The sequence below is a fragment of the Salvelinus sp. IW2-2015 genome, linkage group LG22 (assembly GCF_002910315.2).
Source record: "Salvelinus sp. IW2-2015 linkage group LG22, ASM291031v2, whole genome shotgun sequence".
Classification (NCBI taxonomy): Eukaryota; Metazoa; Chordata; class Actinopteri; order Salmoniformes; family Salmonidae; genus Salvelinus; species Salvelinus sp. IW2-2015.
The window spans coordinates 28,535,472-28,555,659 of NC_036862.1; the positions used below are offsets into that span (position 1 = coordinate 28,535,472).

Sequence of the window (20,188 nt, forward strand, 5' to 3'; positions counted from 1 at the left end):
GTAACAGGTCTGTCAACAGTATTGTAGTAGTTTACAGGTCTGGTCAACAGTAATAGTAGTTACAAGTCTGGTCAACAGTAGTAGTAAGTACAGGTCTGTCAACAGAATAGTAGTTACAGGTCTGGTCAACAGTAATTGTAGTTATAGTCTGGTCAACGCTAATAGTAGTAACAGGTCTGGTCAACAGTAGTAGTAGTTAGGTCTGGTCAACAGTAATAGTAGTTACAGGTCTGGTCAACAGTAGTTGTAGTTTTAGTCTGGGTCAACAGTAATAGTAGTAACAAGGTCTGGTCAACAGTAGTAGTAGTTACGGGTCTGGTCAACAGTAGTAGTAGTTACAGGTCTGTCAACAGTAGTAGTAGTTACAGTCTGGTCAACAGTAGTAGTTACAGGTCTGGTCAACAGTATAGTATTACAGGTCTGGTCAACAGTATAGATTAACAAGCTTGTGAACAGTAGTAGTAGTACAGTCTGGTCAACAGTAGTAGTAGTAACAGGTCTTGTCAACGGTACAGTAGTAGTTTCAGTCTGTGTCAACAGTAATGTAGTTTAGCTGGTCAACAGTAATAGTAGTTACAGGTCTGGTCAACAGTAGTAGTATTACAGGTCTGGTCAACAGTAGTAGTATTACGGTCTGGTCAACAGTATTAGTAGTTACAGGTCTGGTCAACAGTATAGTAGTACAGGTCTGGTCAACAGTATAGTAGTTACAGGTCTGGTCAACAGTAATTGTAGTGTACAGGTCTGGATAACAGTATAGTTACAGGTCTGGTCAACAGTAATAGTAAGTAACATGTCTGGTCAACAGTAATAGTAGTAACAGTCTGTCAACAGTAATAGTAGTTACAGGTCGTCAACAGTAATAGTAGTTACAGGTCTGGTCAACATAATCAGTAGTACATTCTTAACAGTAATAGTAGTTACAGGTCTGGTCAACAGTAGTAGATATTTCAGAATAGTAGTATTACAGGTCTGGTCAACAGTAGTAGTACGGTCTGGTCAACAGTAGAGTAGTTACAGGTCTGGTCAACAGTAGTAGTAGTTACAGGTCTGGTCAACAGTATAATAGTTACAGGTCTGTCAACAGTAATAGTATTAAGGTCTGGTCAACAGTATATAGTTACAAGTCTGGTCAACAGTATTAGTAGTTACAGGTCTGGTCAACAGTAGTAGTAGTACAGTCTGGTCAACAGTAATAGTTAGTTACAGGTCTGGTCAACAATAGTAGTAGTTACAGTTCTGGTCAACAGTAAAGTAGTTACAGTCTTGTCTGGAGGCTGAGCACCACAGGCTTGTGAAGGGAGTGGGCGCCCAGCAGACAGCGGTGGAGGCCCTAAGAATAGCAACCTGTTTCAACAGGATGAAATGGACGGCTAGATGAATGAGGATGAGCCCCCAGCCTGTGACCTCAGAGCAGCGCCTGGGCTGGCCCTCATCTGGCCCTGGCCCACTGTCGGTCTGCTGTAACACCACTACTCTACCGCCCGGCAGCCGCCTCTAGCGATGGCAAGCAGCCCACTTCTATTCCTGTCTCTGCCCTGACATGGAATTCCAAATAGCGACAGAACAAGCGACGCTCAGGACTTAGAGTGCCCTCTGACCCCCCCCCCCCCCACACTTATTTCCCTGCTGCTCTACTCTGCAGGGCTAATGGTCTCTCTTTATGTCAGCGGTTTATGACCCTGTGCTCCCAGACTGGGACTGATACAAATCCCATCAAGCCCTCCTCAGATAGCAGCGTCACCTCTGGACAGGGGTCCCTGAGTTGGTTGGACCCCCTGGTGGTACTCACCACCGCTGCCTAATAAACCATAAAGCCTCAGAGGGATATTTTCGTAAGGGTTAACCTGGGTTGGCCCTGAAAGGCCAACCCGCTCAACCCACTTCTCCTCCTGTAACTACTACTACTGTTGACCAGACCTGTAACTACTATTACTGTTGACCAGACCTGAAACTACTACAACTGTTGACCAGACCTGTAACTACTACTACTRTTGACCAGACCAGTAACTACTAGCTGCAAAATCTGGACCCCTACAAATCAGCCGAGCTAGACAATCTGGACCCTCTCTTTCTAAAATGATCTGCCAAAATTGTTGCAACCACTATTACTAGCCTGTTCAACCTCTCTTTCGTATCGTCTGAGATTCCCATAGATTGGAAAGCTGCCGCGGTCATCCCCCTCTTCAAAGGGGGAGATATTCTAGACCCAAACTGCTACAGACCTATATCTATCCTACCCTGCCTTTCTAAGGTCTTCGAAGGCCAAGTTAACAAACAGATTACGGACCATTTCGAATCCCACTGTACCTTCTCCGCTATGCAATCTGGTTTCAGAGCTGGTCATGGGTGCACCTCAGCCACGCTCAAGGTCCTAAACGACATGGATAAGAGACATTACTGTGCAGCCATATTCATCGACCTGGCTAAGGCTTTCAACTCTGTCAATCACAACATTCTTATTGGCAGACTCAACAGCCTTGGTTTCTCAAATGATTGCCTCGCCTGGTTCACCAACTACTTCTCTGATAGAGTTCAGTGTGTCAAATCGGAGGGCCTGTTGCCTGAACCTCTGGCAGTCTCTATGGGGATGCAACAGGGTTCAATTCTTGGGCCGACTCTCTTCTCTGTATACATCAATGATGTCGCTCTTGCTGCTGGTGATTCTTTGATCCACATCTACGCAGACGACACCATTCTGTATACTTCTGGCCCTTCTTTGGACACTGTGTTAACTAACCTCCAGACGAGCTTCAATGCCATACAACTCTCCTTCTGTGGCCTCCAACTGCTCTTAAATGCAAGTAAAACTAAATGCATGCTCTTCAACCGATCGCTGCCCACACCTGCCCGCCCGTCCAGCATCACTACTCTGGACAGGTCTGACTTAGAATATGTGGACAACTACAAATACCTAGGTGTCTGGTTAGACTGTAAACTCTCCTTCCAGACTGACATTAAACATCTCCAATCCAAAATTAAATCTAGAATTGGCTTCCTATTTCCCAACAAAGCATCCTTTACCGATGCTGCCAAACATACCCTCGTAAAACTGACCATCCTACTGATCCTCGACTTTGGAGAAGTCCTTTACAAAATAGCCTCCAACACTCTACTCAACAAATTGGATGCAGTCTATCACAGTGCCATCCGTTTTGTCACCAAAGTCCCATATACTACCAACCACTGCGACCTGTATGCTCTCGTTGGCTGGCCCTCGCTTCAAACTCATCGCCAAACCCACTGGCTCCAGGTCATCTACAAGTCTCTGCTAGGTAAAGCCCCGCCTTATCTCAGCTCACTGGTCACCATAGCAGCACCCACCCGTAGCACGCGCTCCAGCAGGTATATCTCACTGGTCACCCCCAAAGCCAATTCTTCCTTTGGCCGCCTCTCCTTCCAGTTCTCTGCTGCCAATGACTGCAACGAACTGCAAAAATCACTAAAGCTGGAAACTCTTATCTTCCTCACTAGCTTTAAGCACCAGCTGTCAGAGCAGCTCACAGATCACTGCACCTGTACATAGCCCATCTGTAAATAGCCCATCCAACTACCTCATCCCCATACTGTATTTATTTATTTATCTTGCTTGTTTGCACCGCAGTATCTCTACTTGCACATTCATTTTCTGCACATTCTACCATCCCARTGTTTAATTGCTATATTGTAATTACTTTGCCACCATGGCCTATTTATTGCCTTACCTCCCTTATCCTACCTCATTTGCACTCACTGTATATCTACTTTTTCTACTGTATTATTGATTATATGTTTGTTTATTCCATGTGTAACTCTGTGTTGTTTTATGTGTCGAACTGCTTTGCTTTATCTTGGCCAGGTCGCAGTCGCAAATGAGAACTTGTTCTCAACTAGCCTACCTGGTTAAAWAAAGGTGAAATAAATAAAAAAGTTACAAAATACTACTACTGTTGACCAGACCTGTGACTACTACTACCGTTGACCAGACCCGTAACTACTACTACTGTTTACCAGACCCGTAACTACTACTACTGTTGACCAGACCTGTAACTACTACTACTGTTGACCAGACCTGTAACTACTGCTACTGTTTACCAGACCCTGTAACTACTACTACTGTTGACCAGACCTGTAACTACTACTACTGTTGAACCAGACCCGTAACTACTACTACTGTTACCAGACCGTAACTACTACTACTGTTGACCAGACTTGTAATAATACCACTGTTACAGACTTGTAACTACTACTACTGTTGACCAGACTTGTAACTACTACTACTGTTGACCAGACTTGTAACTTACTACTACTGTTGACCAGACTTGTAACTACTACTACTGTTGACCGACTCTGTAACTACTACTACTGTTGACCAGACTTGTAACTACTACTACTGTTGAGCAGACTTGTAACTACTACTACTGTTGACCAGACCTGTATCTATTACTACTGTTGAGCAGGACTTGCAACTTACTACTACTGTTGACCAGACTTGTAACTACTATTACTGTTGAGCAGACTTGTAAACTACTACTACTGTTGACCAGACCTGTATCTATTACTACTGTTACCAGACTTGTAACTACTACTACTGTTGACCAGACTTGTAACTACTACTACTGTTGACCAGACATATAGCTACTACTACTGTTGACCAGACCTGAAACTACTCTTCAGTCTGTCTGTCTCTCTTTACAACACAAACACATAGCTCTCAAGGAACACCACTCTGATGCTAACAGAGACTAATGCCCCATAGCTGCTCTTCTCTCTTTCTCTCTCTTCTCTATCTTTGAAATCACATTAGTTTCTGATGTGTAGTAAGTGCATTAACTCCATATTGTTTACCAGTCTTAGTTCTTGCGTGATGACATTAGCTGCCTTTTTCAATTGATCGCTGGCTATGCCTGGTGGAGTGTATTTCTCTTGAAAGCTGGTGGAAATTCCCTGCTTTCTGCAGAAGGGAAGAAACCGAGACAAAGCTCTTACTAATGGCTCATGGTCACCATCTATGCTGCTCACGATCATACACTCAATGCTTCAATCATAGAGAAAGACCAGATGGTTTTATGCGTCTTCAAAATAGAAGTAACGACTGGGTTACAACATGTCTCACTCTGCAAAACTACATACACAGATTGTGCAAAGCCCCAACTCTCTATGAAAAACACCTACAGCACATTTCAGCATTTCACAACCCTCCAATTCACCCAAGGCAAGGATCAAGGGATAAAAGCAGGAGAAGTCTGTTCTATGTTGTTTGTGAGTTAACCAGGGCTCTGGCTAGCTGTTAGAGTACATGCTAGAGAGCAGAGCAGGTGGTGTGAGATTAGCGGCATGTAGCAGCTTTCCCTGGCCCCAGCCCTGCTGTAAACACACAGGGGATGCTCTGGGGGAACTGTTTAGGCGTTAAAGCAAACACACAAAATATCTGACAAACAGTTTACTCGCTCGCTTGCATTCTTCTAACAAACCCACCATGCCTGGCCCCTTTTCAGTCTAAACTGCAACATTCCGTGAGTACAGTTTCCTGACACCATTCTGAAATATGGCGGGAAGCGATACCGACTGAAAGTAGGGGGAATCCGTCATATTAATGGAATATTCATTCATTCGACAGTTCTCTTTGTGACATTCTACGCACACAAACACTATGAGCCATGGATACAATTCTACATCACACAGCTTAATGTGCTCTGCTCATTCTAAAGCATGGGCGACAGATGGATAGTGGATAAATAAATTCCCTGCAGACCACATTGTTTTCCTGTTGCGTGCCATACATTCCTCTGGTGTTTTACAATCACTAATGTGTTTCTGACAGCTTTCTTGTATGCCTTTAGTGTGACCGAAAATGACTGTGGCCCCCTTAGAAAATGGTTGGAGGTCAAAGAGTCGAATTACTCTCTATTTTGGATGGAACAGTGTTGTTTTCGAGTTGAAATTAGTGTTTGTAAAACATATCAAACGTCTGGTTACTKTTTTTTTTACCTCTATCTCAATATAGGTGGTTTTTGATGCAATGCAACACTTCAGAGAGATATAGCTGTGTGTGTGCTGATCAAATGATGTGTAACAGATAACAGCAACTCATGGAAAATATGCACGCAAGCGTACAAACCCYTACACTCACTCACACACTCATCCAAATGCAGGTATAGGCAAAACATTGAGTAGATGTGACTCACACTGTCAAAGAATGACTGGACTTAACATTGTGTTCCTCTTGATGTGAGTAAACATGACGCAAGAAATTAGGCTTTCTAAAAGAATGTTGTCATTTACTCACTATTTGTAATTTATTCCTCAGAGGTTCCCATAAAAACACACTGGAGACTGAGGTCTGAGTGTTGAGGCAGGAGCACGTAGAGAGACCTCTTAATGTGGTTTTATGAGAAACTGCCAGTGGACTGTGTCCCAGCAGCTCTTTAGTGGTGGAAGTGAACGGTGTCAACGACAAGTTCTCAATAGGATGGGCCCTTGGGACTCCTCCAGATGCCCACAGTAACTGTTATTATCAACACTCAGTCTGGAGATTGCCAGGCCACTCACTCCATCCAAAATATGCAGATATGAAGAAAGAGAGAGAAGGAGCCAGGTTGCAGTTGTAAATGAGAACTTGTTCTCAACTGGCCTACCTGGTTAAATAAAGGTGAAATAAATAAATAAAAAAGCTAAGGCATCCAGCTGTTACAAACACCCAACTCCCAACCAACCACAGCCTGAGCCCCAACCCCAGCCCCAACCCCAACCTCCCTTCCTTGGGGTGCCAGAGCAGAGCACATGTGCCTCCGATTTGACTGTGCCTGCATCACTGAGGCTCGACTCGACGTGAGAGCGCCACAGAGTCTCACCTACATCATACAGCTCTCCTCCCCCGCMACAGCTTTCCTTATTGTTCTCTGCTAAGGAGAGCAGACCTGCTTGTCAATACCCCTCTGATGTAGAAGGGTTGACATACATTAAAGCGCAGTCTGTGGCTCATGGGACGTTCACTACTAGCCTGATTACAAAAGCAGCCCAAATGCTGACTCCAAAAACAGGTGGTCTGCAGAAAACAGAAAATGCATACAAAAGGGAATTAGGAAAATCTGGGCCACTGGCCGTAAGGAAAAGACTGGGCTGTCCTCGGAGGACACCAGATTGATGTCTATACCAGACAAAGCATTGTTTACTCTGGGCAAACAACCTCCCGATGAGGAACTGTAAAACAGCAGTATGGGGACAGAAATACATGTAATGCAACACACAGGGAATGGTGGGACGTGTGGGAGGTGGTTGGCCACACCTCCAGACACAGCTATGGTTTGGTGAGGCAGCGTGGAGCCCACCAGTTAGCTCTCCCAGTCAGCACAGTAATGTAGAGTAATGGGGAGAGGAAGGGCCTGTGGCGGCAGGAGGCAGCCGGTGGCACGCGGTGGTGTGGCGGGTGCTGTGACTCAGTGATTAGCAGAGACTGACAGATGGCTGGGATGAGACAGGCCGACGCCACATCAAGGCCTGAGGTGACGTTAGACTGAGAGATGCTCATGTGGCCCACAGAGGGGATGGAAAAGAGGAAGGAGAGGGGGAGAGGAGGAATGAGAGGGGGGAGGCTGTAAAAAACCTTCAAGCTTGTTACTTCTTCTTACCTAACTCGTGGACATGCTGTTTCTTTGTTTTGGTTGGCGTCTCGAGAATGCTTACTGGTGAAGGCTACACTCCAAGAGATGAATCTACTCWGTTTTTGACAAGGTCTAAAGAAATCATCTTTCAAGAAGTTCACATACCGTTATTGGACTTCAAAAAGATTTAGAGTACAACCAAATTAATTTTTCAACCCGATTCCACACATGCCTATGCTTTCAGCACATCTTACAGTATGTGCCACACCTTCAAATGCATTTATTGCGCTCTCGCTCCACATATGCTTACTATTTAGCACACTGATGTATCACAAGGTAGCACGCCTACTTTTATATGACTAAGTTCTGAAAGGCTAAATTAATGCGTGTAGTCACAAGAGAGACATCCCGATATTGCCCACGCACAATAATGTTTCACAGATTAACAGGGCAGGACTACGGTCAGAGAGATGAATGAACGAAGGAGGAGAAGGAGGAGGGAGGAGATACCCATTTAATGATATGATAGGGTGACATCATAGCCCATTCACAGCAGAGACACTGGGTCATTGTGGCCAGTAGTAAAGTATTCCTCTTCATAGACAACCATTCTACCAACAGCCCAGCCTTTGAAACGTCTGCCCCACATGAGATGAGTCTGAGGCCCATTCAGGAGACTGGGCATTCAGTGCCCACTGGGCACAACGGCAGCCTGGCATCATGGAGACATTGTTTAGCTAAACACTGTCTAATTACTATGGGCAAAGCACCAAATACCAGACACCAAAAAGCACTTTTGATCGAACATCCTGGTTGGCCATTACTTGTTTCGGCAGAGTGAAATGGACTTCAGCATACCTGTTTGTTCTGTTGGGTCCAGCAGCGCCAACCCACATCGGAGGAGGCTGAATCGCCCCACCGCTATTTGCACAGCTGCCAAATGGCCAGGCGGGCTCAAACACGGGCACATTTTGCATTTTACACAGCACTACTGAAGAAGTGCTGACACTGTCAAACCAGCCCTCAGCTGACACATGCTTATTTAAGCCACCCTTCCCAGAAGGAAAACACTCCTCACCATGCCAACAGGCACCAAAATGGGGAGGGACAGTCGGGCGTCAGCCTCTGGCTCCTGGCCCGTTGTGGACCCTGGCTGGCTGTATGTGACATGGGTGTGTGGTGGCATAGGGGGCCCTGAGTGTAGCCGCCCGGCCCGGTGGTGCAGCATGCCAGTTAAGACAAGCAGCCGCGTCTTAACCAGATAAAAGGGAGACCTGCACCCAGCAGGGCTGCCTGCCACACACATTCCTCTCAGTCAATGCACCCTGACCTGCAGACCTGAAGAACAGAGAGAGAGGGATCCTAGACCATGCAGGGAGGACTCAGTCAGTACATGAAAGCACGTCCTTATACACGATACAGAGTGGTAGGAATAGTGTAAGTACAGTACTGTAAAGAAGCCATGAGCTACATTCTTTTGAAATCAGAAAAAGGGGCCCTGTTATTTTGCAATCCGACACCCTCCATCTTGAGAAGGAATCGGACTTATCTTAGCATTCGCAGCTCCACTCCTTAGCTTTATCGTTTTGTTATGGCTACTTGATAAACGGAGTAATCAGCTACTGCACCATGCTCTACATTGGACTGGGAATACAGTCAAATCTAATTCAGTATAGCAGCACTTTATTGCCAAGTATTCACTTGCTTGTAGAAATCTTTCACTTGTATTTCCCAATATATCATTAACTACTCATTTCAAATTCCAAAAAATCTGACTTCTGTGTGGGAATGAAGGATCTACTATGTCAGTACTTATACAGTAACACTCAGGAACCTGCTTTTTGGTATATATAAACAGCTTTGTTTGGGATCACCCCTAACCTCCACAGTCTGTAGGCACTTAAAATGAATTATCTCAGTGGGATAGAGTGAAAAAAGCTTCAGTAAACTGACACTCACTGCACCTTCACAAAGATAGAAAAATAAACAAGACAATGAGAATGTACCCCCAACCACTTAATCCTATTGTTTGCTGTGTGTGTGTGTGTGTGTGGTGTTGGTGGGTGTGTGTGTGGTGGTGGTGTGTGTGTGTGTGTGTTGTGTGTGGTGATTGGTGTGTGATGTGGTGTTGTGTGTGTGAATGTGTGTGTGTGTTGTGGTGTGTGTGTGTGGTTGTGTGTGTGGTGGTGTGTGTGTGTGTGTTGTGTGTTGGTGTGTGGTGTGTTGTGTGTGGTGTGTGTGGTGTGTGTGTGGGCGTGCATTGCAGCCCTCTACAACCCATGTGATTATGTACTTGACCCTGTTGTCATCCTATGAACGTTTTGACAGCTTGAAGAACAATTGGCCTTAAATGGCCATGTACTCTTATAATCTCCATCCGGCACAACCAGAAGAAGACTGGCCACTCTCAGAGCCTGTGTTTCTTCTTTAGGTTTTCTTCCTACGTTCCTTGCGTTTCTAGGAGTTTTTCCTAGCCACCGTGCTTTTTACATCTGCATTGCTTGCTGTTTGGGGATTTAGGCTGGGTTTCTGTATAACACTTTGTGACATCTGCTGGATGTAAAAAGGGCTTTTTAAATACATTCATGTGTGTGTGTGTGTGTGTGTGTGTGTGTGTGGTGTGTGTTGTGTGTGTTGTGTGTGTTGTGTGTGTGTGTGTGTGTGTGTGTTTGTGTGTGTGTGGTGTGTGGTGTGTGTGGTGTGTGTGTTGTGTGTGTGTGTGTGTGGTGTGTGTGTGTGTGTGTGTGTGTGCACATAGATAGAGAAACTAATATCCTCTGCCTAGGTATCATCACTCTATGGCTCACTTAACCCTTCCCACCATTCACAAAAGATCCTGTCATGCCTACTCAGTAAAACTCACGCCACGGGGAACATCGCAATTTCCATTTTTGATCAGAAAGGAGCAGGAAGGTTCACCTTCATCAGTGGGCGACGGTCTACTGTCCTATTTCAGTGGAGAGAAGCTAGCTACATGGAAATGGGAAGGAGTAGATTGTTATGTGTATGTTAGATGTAGAGAGTCTTGGCAGCTACAGCCCTGACCCCAGCACACACGGTCGGCAGAGAAAGCTAGCATTGCGAAATGGCTTCTGCAAGATAGCGGTATGTCTTTGGCAACCCCACTAGCAGCTGTCAGCAACTTTTTGATATGAGTGCGTTACCCATGAGTGTTGTGTGTGGGGTGTGTGTATGTGTGTGTACGTGGGCGCAGCGCGCGCGTGGTGGTGGTTGTGTCTCCTTCCTTTGCAGGTTAATCTGAGTATAAGGTGTGAACACATCTCCGGTGCTTGACCTCAAGGAGTCATTACACTTTCTTCCTATTTTTCTGCATAAACGGGTTACGGAGAAGTGTATGTATCATGTTTCCATGACGTCTCAAGCCTTTGCCACCTTAACAGCTGGCACACGTCTGAAGCCATAACGTAGAGATTTGAATATTAGCCTAATGTTAAGCTATTAAAGCCCAGTCAGCCCTCTCAATGAAGGAAAGAAGAGTGAAATCAGTCTGACTCTGAATGTAAAAGAACAGAGTCACTTCGAAGGGAATTAAACCACAGAGTTCTAAATACAGACTCAAACACTGTGTTGTGTGGGCTTGCACTCCATGCCACAGCCCAGTGCAACCATGACCTGCCTTACGGGCAAACAGGCAGGATATCCAGCCTTCAGGCCTGCACACCATCAACCCCGTCTGCCTCTGGTTCTCTCTTGAACTCTGGCTAAACCATCCCACAAGAGGAGAGGAGAGGAGAGGAAGAGGAGAGGAAGAGGAGAGGAAGAGGAGAGGAGAGAGAGGAGAGAGGAGAGGAGAGGAGAGGAGAGGAGAGGAGAGGAGAGGAGAGGAGAGGAGAGGAAGAGGAGAGGAGAGGAGAGGAGAGGAGAGGAGAGGAACGACAGCAGCATGCCTGATATGACACCCCCTCCTGCTGGGGGCTACTCTGGGTGGCCAGGGAGGGAGATGGGACTATGATAGTAGGTGCCCGGCAAGGCAAGATCTACTCAGCATGAAACAGAAGGCTGACTCTCTAGAGGGAACTCATTTGAAAAGGAAAAAAAGTACACCAAAGGCACATACTAAAGGCACAAGGCTACTGTACAGCTCCATAAATAATGTGTTCAAATTACCAAACGTTTTATGACTGAGTAGAAGGGTCAACTGTCAAATTAACATCATTTTTTTAAACACACAGGCACTTTTCAAACACTAGTAGGCACAATGTCATACTGATTGCTTTAGTCTCATGTTCTTTGCCATAGTTAAACTAAGTGTTCATATAGGTTAAATAGTTAAATCATGACTCCTCATAAATTAACTCTTCAAATCAAATCAAATTTTGTTGGTCACATACGCATGTTTTTTTAATGTATTAAATCATGCCTCCTCATAAATTAACTCTTCATCCATGAAATATGATTGTCAGTCTAATGCAGGGTTCAGCAGCTGCAGCTTTAGCCTACAGTCTAGCCGTGTGACACAGAGCATTAGACCGGTATGTTGAGAACATGAGATGGACGATTAAGAAATACAATTATGTAAACGGGGATACCATTTAGCCGAAATTGCATAAGAGTAATAATGTATTTCCCCTTGTCCCTTATTTTATCCAGCACAACTGTCTGGATCCACAAACATTTATCCAAAAATATTGTCTTATTCGTTTACACAATAAACAAATGAATGTTTTGCATGCACAACAATTGTGAAGACGCGATGGGACACGGACATATCCCGTTAGGCTAAATGATAGCTTTATCATAGGGAAATACGTATTACCTCCACTGATACATATTGCACTACATWGGATGGCATTTGCCTTACAAAAGTTGACCCGAGTTTTAAATGCAAGCCGCTATGCGCCGCACAACATGAAACATACCGAGGGAGCATAGGCAACTGTAATTACAATGTTATATGTCAAAATACAAAAGTTGCTTTACTCACCGTCCATTCTTTCAGACTTTATGATGGTTAATGTCGGTTTCATATCGACAGCTGCCGTCATGATCATCAGATCAATTTGTTTGATAACGGGATGATCAATTGTGTCTCTCTCTAACACAATAATTCCGTGATAATTTATTAAAAATTGCTTTCTTCTCTTGCCGTCTAATAAAGTTTTGATTTACTCAAAAACAATATTGCGTTTTTCCTGTCCTCCCGCTTCAATTTATCTCCACCAAAATGTATCCAGTAGGCGAACAAACTTCTCTTTCAATCGCTCTCTGTCCGCTACTCTCTCTCTCTCTCTCTCTCTCTCACTCTCACTCTCTCTCTCACTCATTCCCTCCCTCTATCTATCTCCGTCAGGGCGTTTCTGTCGCTCTGACTGAGCAGTACGAAAGAGGTTGTGTTGTTCCCTCCGTGGAGCCTAAATGTACCACCGGCATCTGAAGGGGCGGCGTTTCTACCGCCAGTGGTCAAACTCGTTTTGCATGGCACGGTTCCCCGGGCAAGCAGAGTTCGCATTTTACACCATTCCATTGGTCTTTAAGTGAAATCTCCAACATACCGGAGCATCGGGCCATGCAAACGAACTCCACCAGTGATTCACAATTCAATTACATTCTTGCCTGCTGTCTTTCTATGAGAATGAGAACGTTCCCGCAAATTAGTCCAATTCGGAGGCTGATAGTAGGCTATTTTGGACATCTGATTAGTTAGACTCATTTTGATTCATTTTGTTTACAGTTTTTACACACACAACAATAGGCCCACAGAAGTTCATCCATGTTCTATAACCCTAATGTCAAAGACTCCCCCCATAAGGCAACTTTTCTGAAACATTATAAGAAGGTCTTCATCTTTCATTCATCTTCAATTCATCTTCAATTACAATGTTGAACAAATTACATAATTATCCAGATAGAGGCCTAATACAGTGAGTCAATAACCCTATACAATTCCCATTGTTTCTGAAACGTCTCACTGTCACCCTAAGGCACAAGTTAAAAGAAAGGTGAGGGAGGGTTACTTAGCGTCTGATAGACAAGTATACAGACCRGTATAGTGCCTTCAGAAAGTATGCAGACCCCTTGACTTTTTCCACATTTTGTTACGTTACATCCTTATTCAAAAATGTATTAAATAAATAAAAATCCTCAGCAATCTACACAAAATACCCCATAATGACAAAGCGAAAACAGGTTTTCAAAATGTTTGCAAATTTATAAAATGTAAAAAAAGAATACCTTATTTACATAAGTATTCAGACCCTCTGCTATGAGACTCGAAATTGAGCTCATGTGCATCCTGTTTCCATTGATCATCCTTGAGATGTTTCTCCAACTTCATTTGGGTCCACCTGTGGTAAATTCACTTGATTGGATATGATTTGGAAAGGCACACACTTGTCTATGTAAGTTCCCACTGTTGACAGTGCATGTCAGAGCAAAAACCAAGGCATGAGGTCAAACACATTGTCTGTAGAGCTCCGAGACAGGATTGTGTTGAGACACAGATCTGGGGAAGGGTTTTGAAGATCCCCAAGAACAGAGTGGCCTCCATCATTCTTAAATGGAAGAAGTTTGGAACCACCAAGACTGTCCATAGAGCTAGCTGCCCGGCCAAACTGAGCAATCAGGGGAGAAGGGCCTTGGTGAGGGAGGTTACCAAGAACCCGATGGTCACTCTGACAGAGCTCTAGAGTTCCTCTGTGGAGATGGGAGAACTTTCCAGAAGGACAACCATCTCTGCAACACTCMACCAATCAGGCCTTTATGGTAGAGTGGCCAGATGGAAGCCACTCCCCAGTAAAAGGCACATGACAGCCCGCTTGCAGTTTGCCAAAAGGCACCTAAAGACTCTCAGACCATGAGAAACAAGATTCTCTGGTCTGATTAACCCAAAATGTAACTATTTGGCCGGAATGCCAAGCGACACGTCTGGAGTAAACCTGGCACCATCCCTACGGTGAAGCATGGTGTTGCCAGCACCATGCTGTGGGGATGTTTTTCAGCAGCAAGGACTGGGAGACTAGTCAGGATCAAGGAAAGATAAACGGAGCAAAGTACAGAGACAACCTTGAAGAAAACCTGCTCCAGAGCGCTCAGGACCTCAGACTGGGGCGAAGGTTCACCTTCCAACAGGACAATGACCCTAAGCACACAGTCAAGACAACGCAGGAGTGGCTTCAGGACAAGTCTCTGAATGTCCTTGAGTGGCCCAGCCAGAGCGTGGACTTGAACTCGATCGGATATCTCTGGAGAGACCTGAAAATAGCTGTGCAGCAATGCTCTCCATCCAACCTGACAAAGCTTGAGATAATCTGCAGAGAAGAATGGGATAAACTCCCTAAGTACTGTACAGGTGTGCCAAGCTTTTACCGTCATACCCAAGAAGACTCGATGCTGTAATCGCTGCCAAAGGTGCTTCAACAAAGTACTGAGTAAAGGGTCTGAATACCTGTGTAAATGTGATATTTCAGTTTTTTTCTTTAATATAAATGAGCAAACATTTCTAAAAACCTGTTTTTGCATTGTCATTATGGGGTATTGTGTGTAGATTGATGAGGGAAAAAAACAATTTAATACATTTTAAAATAAGGCTGTAACTTTTTTTTTAAATGGAAAAAGTCAAGGGGTCTGAATAATTTCTGAAGGCACTGTACCAAGCATTTCAGGCTAAGGGGACCATCTGTGTCCAACTCCAAGGGTCCAAGCATCCTCATAAACACCTCAGAGTATTTCCTGTTCACCTTGTACTGATCAATAAAAACCAAGCCTGTCTTTTTAGAGAACTGCCTCTCAGGCTTTTGAAAAGGGATGACGTCTTGGGAGAATGCACAGGATTTGATGCTGCTGAAACTTGAAACATATCCAAAATCAATCAGTGGCAGTGGCGACCCGTCATTCAGGGCAGGTGGGGCAGAGCCTATTTTGCCCCCCACCCCAAAATAATATATATTCTTTAAAAAATGTTGCCCCTGTTTTGCATGTTATTTTGGCACTAATATGTGTCACATATCAGTTTGCAAACAATGTAAAATGTTTTATCATTGAGTTAATAAAGCATCCATACAAACAGGAGTTTCAGCCTAGCTCAGTGCTTTCTGTGGTGATTGGGCAGCCAGCGGAACATATGGAGTGTAGGGGTTGGTAATGTTCTGTAGTTGCACCTGTGATTGGCTCAGTGTTCTGTCATTCATTGGGACACTACGCCACCGCAAAATCTATGGGGAGAGCTCTAAAATGTAAGCCCCTTGGGTGCTGCTATGGCAGGGTTACATTAGAAGTGCCCATCCAAGAAGGCTCATGGTCATTGGCCACATATAAAATGATGTCAAATCACGTTATATCTACCGTAGCTTTGATTGGACTGATTATGTCGACATCATACTTTCAAAATCTTAGCTAGCAAGCTAGCAGTCATCATCATGAATCAAATCGACAACCTACTGGCAAATCCTTTCTAATACTTGTCATATGAAGAGAAATTATACATAAACTGTATTGGTGCTCATCGGCCATTGGACGTAAACATTAGACAAGAAGTTGGAAATTGCAACAATGAGTGGTTTGGAAGGAATCAATGGCTAACTGCAAGCATTGCAAAAGAATCACTAGCCTGCTATTCAGTGGAGTGGGTGCGTGGTCCAAGTCTGGGTTTAGGGGTGTTTTTCCCAAGCTTGAAAGGATAAACATTCAACATTGGCCATGTTGTCAATCCAGCATGACTTATGCTGCGTTCAAAACAACTGGAAACTTGGAACCGGGAAATCTCATACTTCAGTGAGTTCAAGACAACTGGGAACTCTGAAAAAATKTGCATCCAACTCAGAATTCCAAGTCGGGATTCTCGGGCCTCTTTCTAGAGCTTCTACCTGAAGATCACTGATGTCATGATTCAACCTTGTTTTTTTCCGAGTTCCCAGTTGTCTTGAAAACCCCATAAATCCAGAGAATGACAGACTTTCATGATGAAGTTTGATGACAAAATTAGCCTACGAAGGGCCGCCGCACCACCTTCCTGTTCAAGTGAGCACAGCACAACAAGGCTGAATGAACTGTTCAGCTCACAGACAAGGCTCTGCTAATATCCAGGTGTAGCAGTGGTAAGGTGTTGGGACTGCTGTTGGGACTCTGCTGTTGGGACAGCTTTATGTAGGCCCCAACAGTTTGTGGGCACCGTTTGTCACCATTATAGTGCAATTCATGTATTGTTTATTGTTGTGTTGTGTAGTGGATTTCCTGGCATGCATAAAAACATTTTTTAGGGGGAGTTTGCCCCACCAAGATTTAAATGCTAAAATCGTCACTGCTCAGTGGACACAGAGAATTCAAAATAAATGGATCTATTGGCTCTTTATCGACACAAATCAAATTGGGGCCCCTGTCATCATGGCCATCACAGTTAATTTGATTTGTAAGGGTTACTGTTTTATCTATAAGCTCCTTTTCATGTGTTAGTCAGTTTTTTAGGCTACTCCGGTGAGGGACAATCAGCGTGTAATTTCGGAAATTGAATCAAGATTTAGTTCTGCCTCTTGTAGGAAAATGACTGAATATCTGAGCAAGAGTGAAAGAGTGCTGGTGCTCCACTTGGAACAAAGACAACCATATGGAAATTACCTGCCATGGCAACAGATTGTCATTGCAATTGTCACATGCAGGTCTCTTTGCTTCTTTAGTGGAACCTAGCGATGTTGACAACAGTAAGACGGTCTGTCCAAGACAATATTACTGGTAGAAGTAGACAGATAAAGTACAATAGTTTCATTGTTTTTGAGCTGTGGAATTAATTCCTCAAACAAACAATACAGTGACATTGGATTTAGCCAGTGTATCAGCATCCAATCTACACAGGTCTGCATACACAAAATAACATAGTTAGCTAGATAAGTCAATATGGTCCATCCTAATATGCAAGAMAACATGATTATGCATGTACGTAGCTACAGTATACCTCCAAATGGGATTGGGAGGTAGGGGAGCCAGGGGTATTGATCATGTATGGATTTTTAAATAGAGATCTTTCACTGTCTCCATTAGCGAACCTGGATAATGTTTCACTTCACAGATATCAGCCGTAGTGGAAATGCCAGGCAGAGATGTCGTGTGGCCTCTGCGGTCTCACTGCTCCTCACAAGGGGCCGTCAAGAGGGTGGGAGGGGTGGTTTAAGGGTACCTTTCAATTCATTTCAGTCAGTCAGTCACTCTCTTCTCTCTCCCTCTCCCTGACCCTCTTTGTTTTGGCTTAATGAGCTCCTTGTATCTACTCTTATTAAAAGGACAGCCCAGATCCTTTGTGCCTGAGGACAGCCATTAAGACTAATAGTGTTGCTGACTAATATCTGGACAGGAGCTAGCAGAGGCCTTTTCAATGGGGGTGCATTATGCCCCCTCTCGCTCCCTTATTTGTATCATCCATGTGTTAATGGTGAACATTTAAAGTGGGTATTAATCTATCTACGTACTTAATATATTAGCTTGAAACTTACTAAGTTCTGCAAATATATCAAGTTGAATATAAACTTCTGTTTAATGTTTTGAGAGCTCCACAGACACATATAAGCGCAGGCAGACTGATGTACCCATTTTCTACTTGGTTGATACACTCTAGTTTTCATTCAGTATTATCTATCTGACCTGCTAAACTCATTTCCATGAGCGTTACAACAGAGTGAATAAGAGCTGGGTCTCCCTTTACTAAAACACTTCAAAGACAGAATCTGAGAGGAAATATAAAATTAAAATAAAAACATTATCATTCCAAAAGCCAGGTACAGATGTAGGATCTTAATTTGCAGGAGTGAAATTCAGGAAATGTACAACTTGTAGTGCATTTGAAGTTTAAAAAGGCTTCCGAAGTTTGAAATTTACGAAAAATGTATCAACCCCAACAAAAATGTCCATTCATTGTAATCCACATAATCATTCACATTTCCTGTTGCTGCAGGATTATTTTCCTGCTGTAGCAAACTGCCTCAAATGAAGATCCTACATTTGTAAGATCTAGGGCTATTGTTGTTTACCCAAAGATACAGTTTCCTGGATACTACCACGGCAGGTAGYCTAGTGGTTAGAGTGTTGGGCCAGTCATTGAAAGGTTGCTGGATTGAATCCAAGGTAAAAATCTGTTGTTCTGTCCCTGAGCAAGGCAGTTAACCCACTCTTCCCTGGGTGCTGTGGATGTTGATTAAGGCAGCACCCAGCACCTCTCTGATTCAGAGGGGTTGGGTTAAATGCAGAAGACACATTTCAGTTGTACCACTGACTAGGTTTCCTTTYCCAAATATGTTAGTCACTGGTCATTGTACTGTAATGTATACATTGTAAAGTTACAGGAAGAAGGGATATTTATGGGAATGAAAAAGTCTGTACATGTCATTGTACGTGTAAGTGACAGCCCTCCCATGAGACTGAGCAGCAGCACCACCATCATCTCCCACTGATCAGGCAACATGTGCACTTGGGTTTCAATGTCTAGCTTCTTTACCTGGCAAATGCTGTTGCCATGGTTTTGACAATTAGGGGTTCATGCAATAGCATTGCAGTTTAGCAGCTGTAGCTAAAGCAAAGCTGCTCCTCAGGCACATCTGTTATGGCTGCCTGCTTCTCCTTAATCCAGACATATAACTGGTGCACCTGCTGCTGCTGCTGCCAGGGGTTAACTGACAGTTAGCTACCTGAAAGGCCCTGCTGCTGCTACCAGGGGTTAACTGACAGTTAGCTACTGATAAGAGGACTACTGTTGCTACCAGGGGTTACTGACAGTTAGCTACCTGAAGGCCCTGCTGCTGCTACCAGGGGTTAACTGACAGTTAGCTACTGAAAGGACCTGCTGCTGCTACAGGGGTTAACTGACAGTTAGCTACCTGAAAGGCCTGCTGCTGTCCTACGGGGTTAACTGACAGTTAGCTACCTGAAAGGCCTGCTGCTGCTACAGGGGTTAACTGACAGTTAGCTACCTGAAAGGACCTGCTGCTGCTACCAGGGTTTAACTGACAGTTAGCTACCTGAAAGGCCCTGCTGCTGCTACCAGGGGTTAACTGACAGTTAGCTACTGAAAGGCCTGCTGCTGCTACAAGGGTTTAACTGACAGTTAGCTAGCCTGAAAACTGCTGCTGCTACCAGGGTTAACTGACAGTTAGCTACCTGAAAGGACCTGCGTGCTACCAGGGGTTAACTGACAGTTAGCTACCTGAAAGGACGCTGCTGCTGCTACCAGGGGTTAACTGACAGTTAGCTACTGAAAGGACCTGCTGCTGCTACCAGGGTTTACTGACAGTTAGCTAGCTGAAGAGGCCTGTGCTGCTACCAGGGGTTAACTGACAGTTAGCTACTGAAAGGACCTGCTGCTGCTACCGGGTTTAACTGACAGTTAGCTAGCTGAAGGAATACTGCTGTACAAGGGTTAACTGACAGTTAGCTACTGAAGGCCTGCTGCTGCTACAGGGGTTAACTGACAGTTAGCTAGCTGAAAGGACCTGCTGCTGCTACCCAGGGTTTAACTGACAGTTAGCTAGCTGAAAGGCCCTGCTGCTGCTACCAGGGTTAACTGACAGTTAGCTACCTGAAAGGCCTGCTGCTGTAAAGGGTTTACTGACAGTTAGCTAGCTGAAAGGCCCTGCTGCTGCTACCAGGGGTTTGACAGTTAGCTACTT

At 44.4% G+C, this 20,188-nt stretch overlaps 1 protein-coding gene across 4 annotated transcripts in view; it reads right to left on the reverse strand.

Annotated features, from left to right (window-relative positions):
• Positions 1-20,188, reverse strand: part of LOC111949447 (protein C-ets-1) — a 51,939-nt gene that overhangs the window by 22,105 nt on the left and 9,646 nt on the right. The window contains exon 1 of one of the 4 annotated variants that reach the window (XM_023966647.2): positions 12,529-12,925. The exons of the other annotated variants lie outside the window; for them this stretch is intronic. Coding sequence (XP_023822415.1) covers positions 12,529-12,595 — 67 coding nt within the window. The 5' untranslated portion in view covers positions 12,596-12,925. Of the gene's footprint in view, positions 1-12,528; positions 12,926-20,188 lie in introns of those variants that run through there. 4 annotated transcript variants of the gene reach the window in all.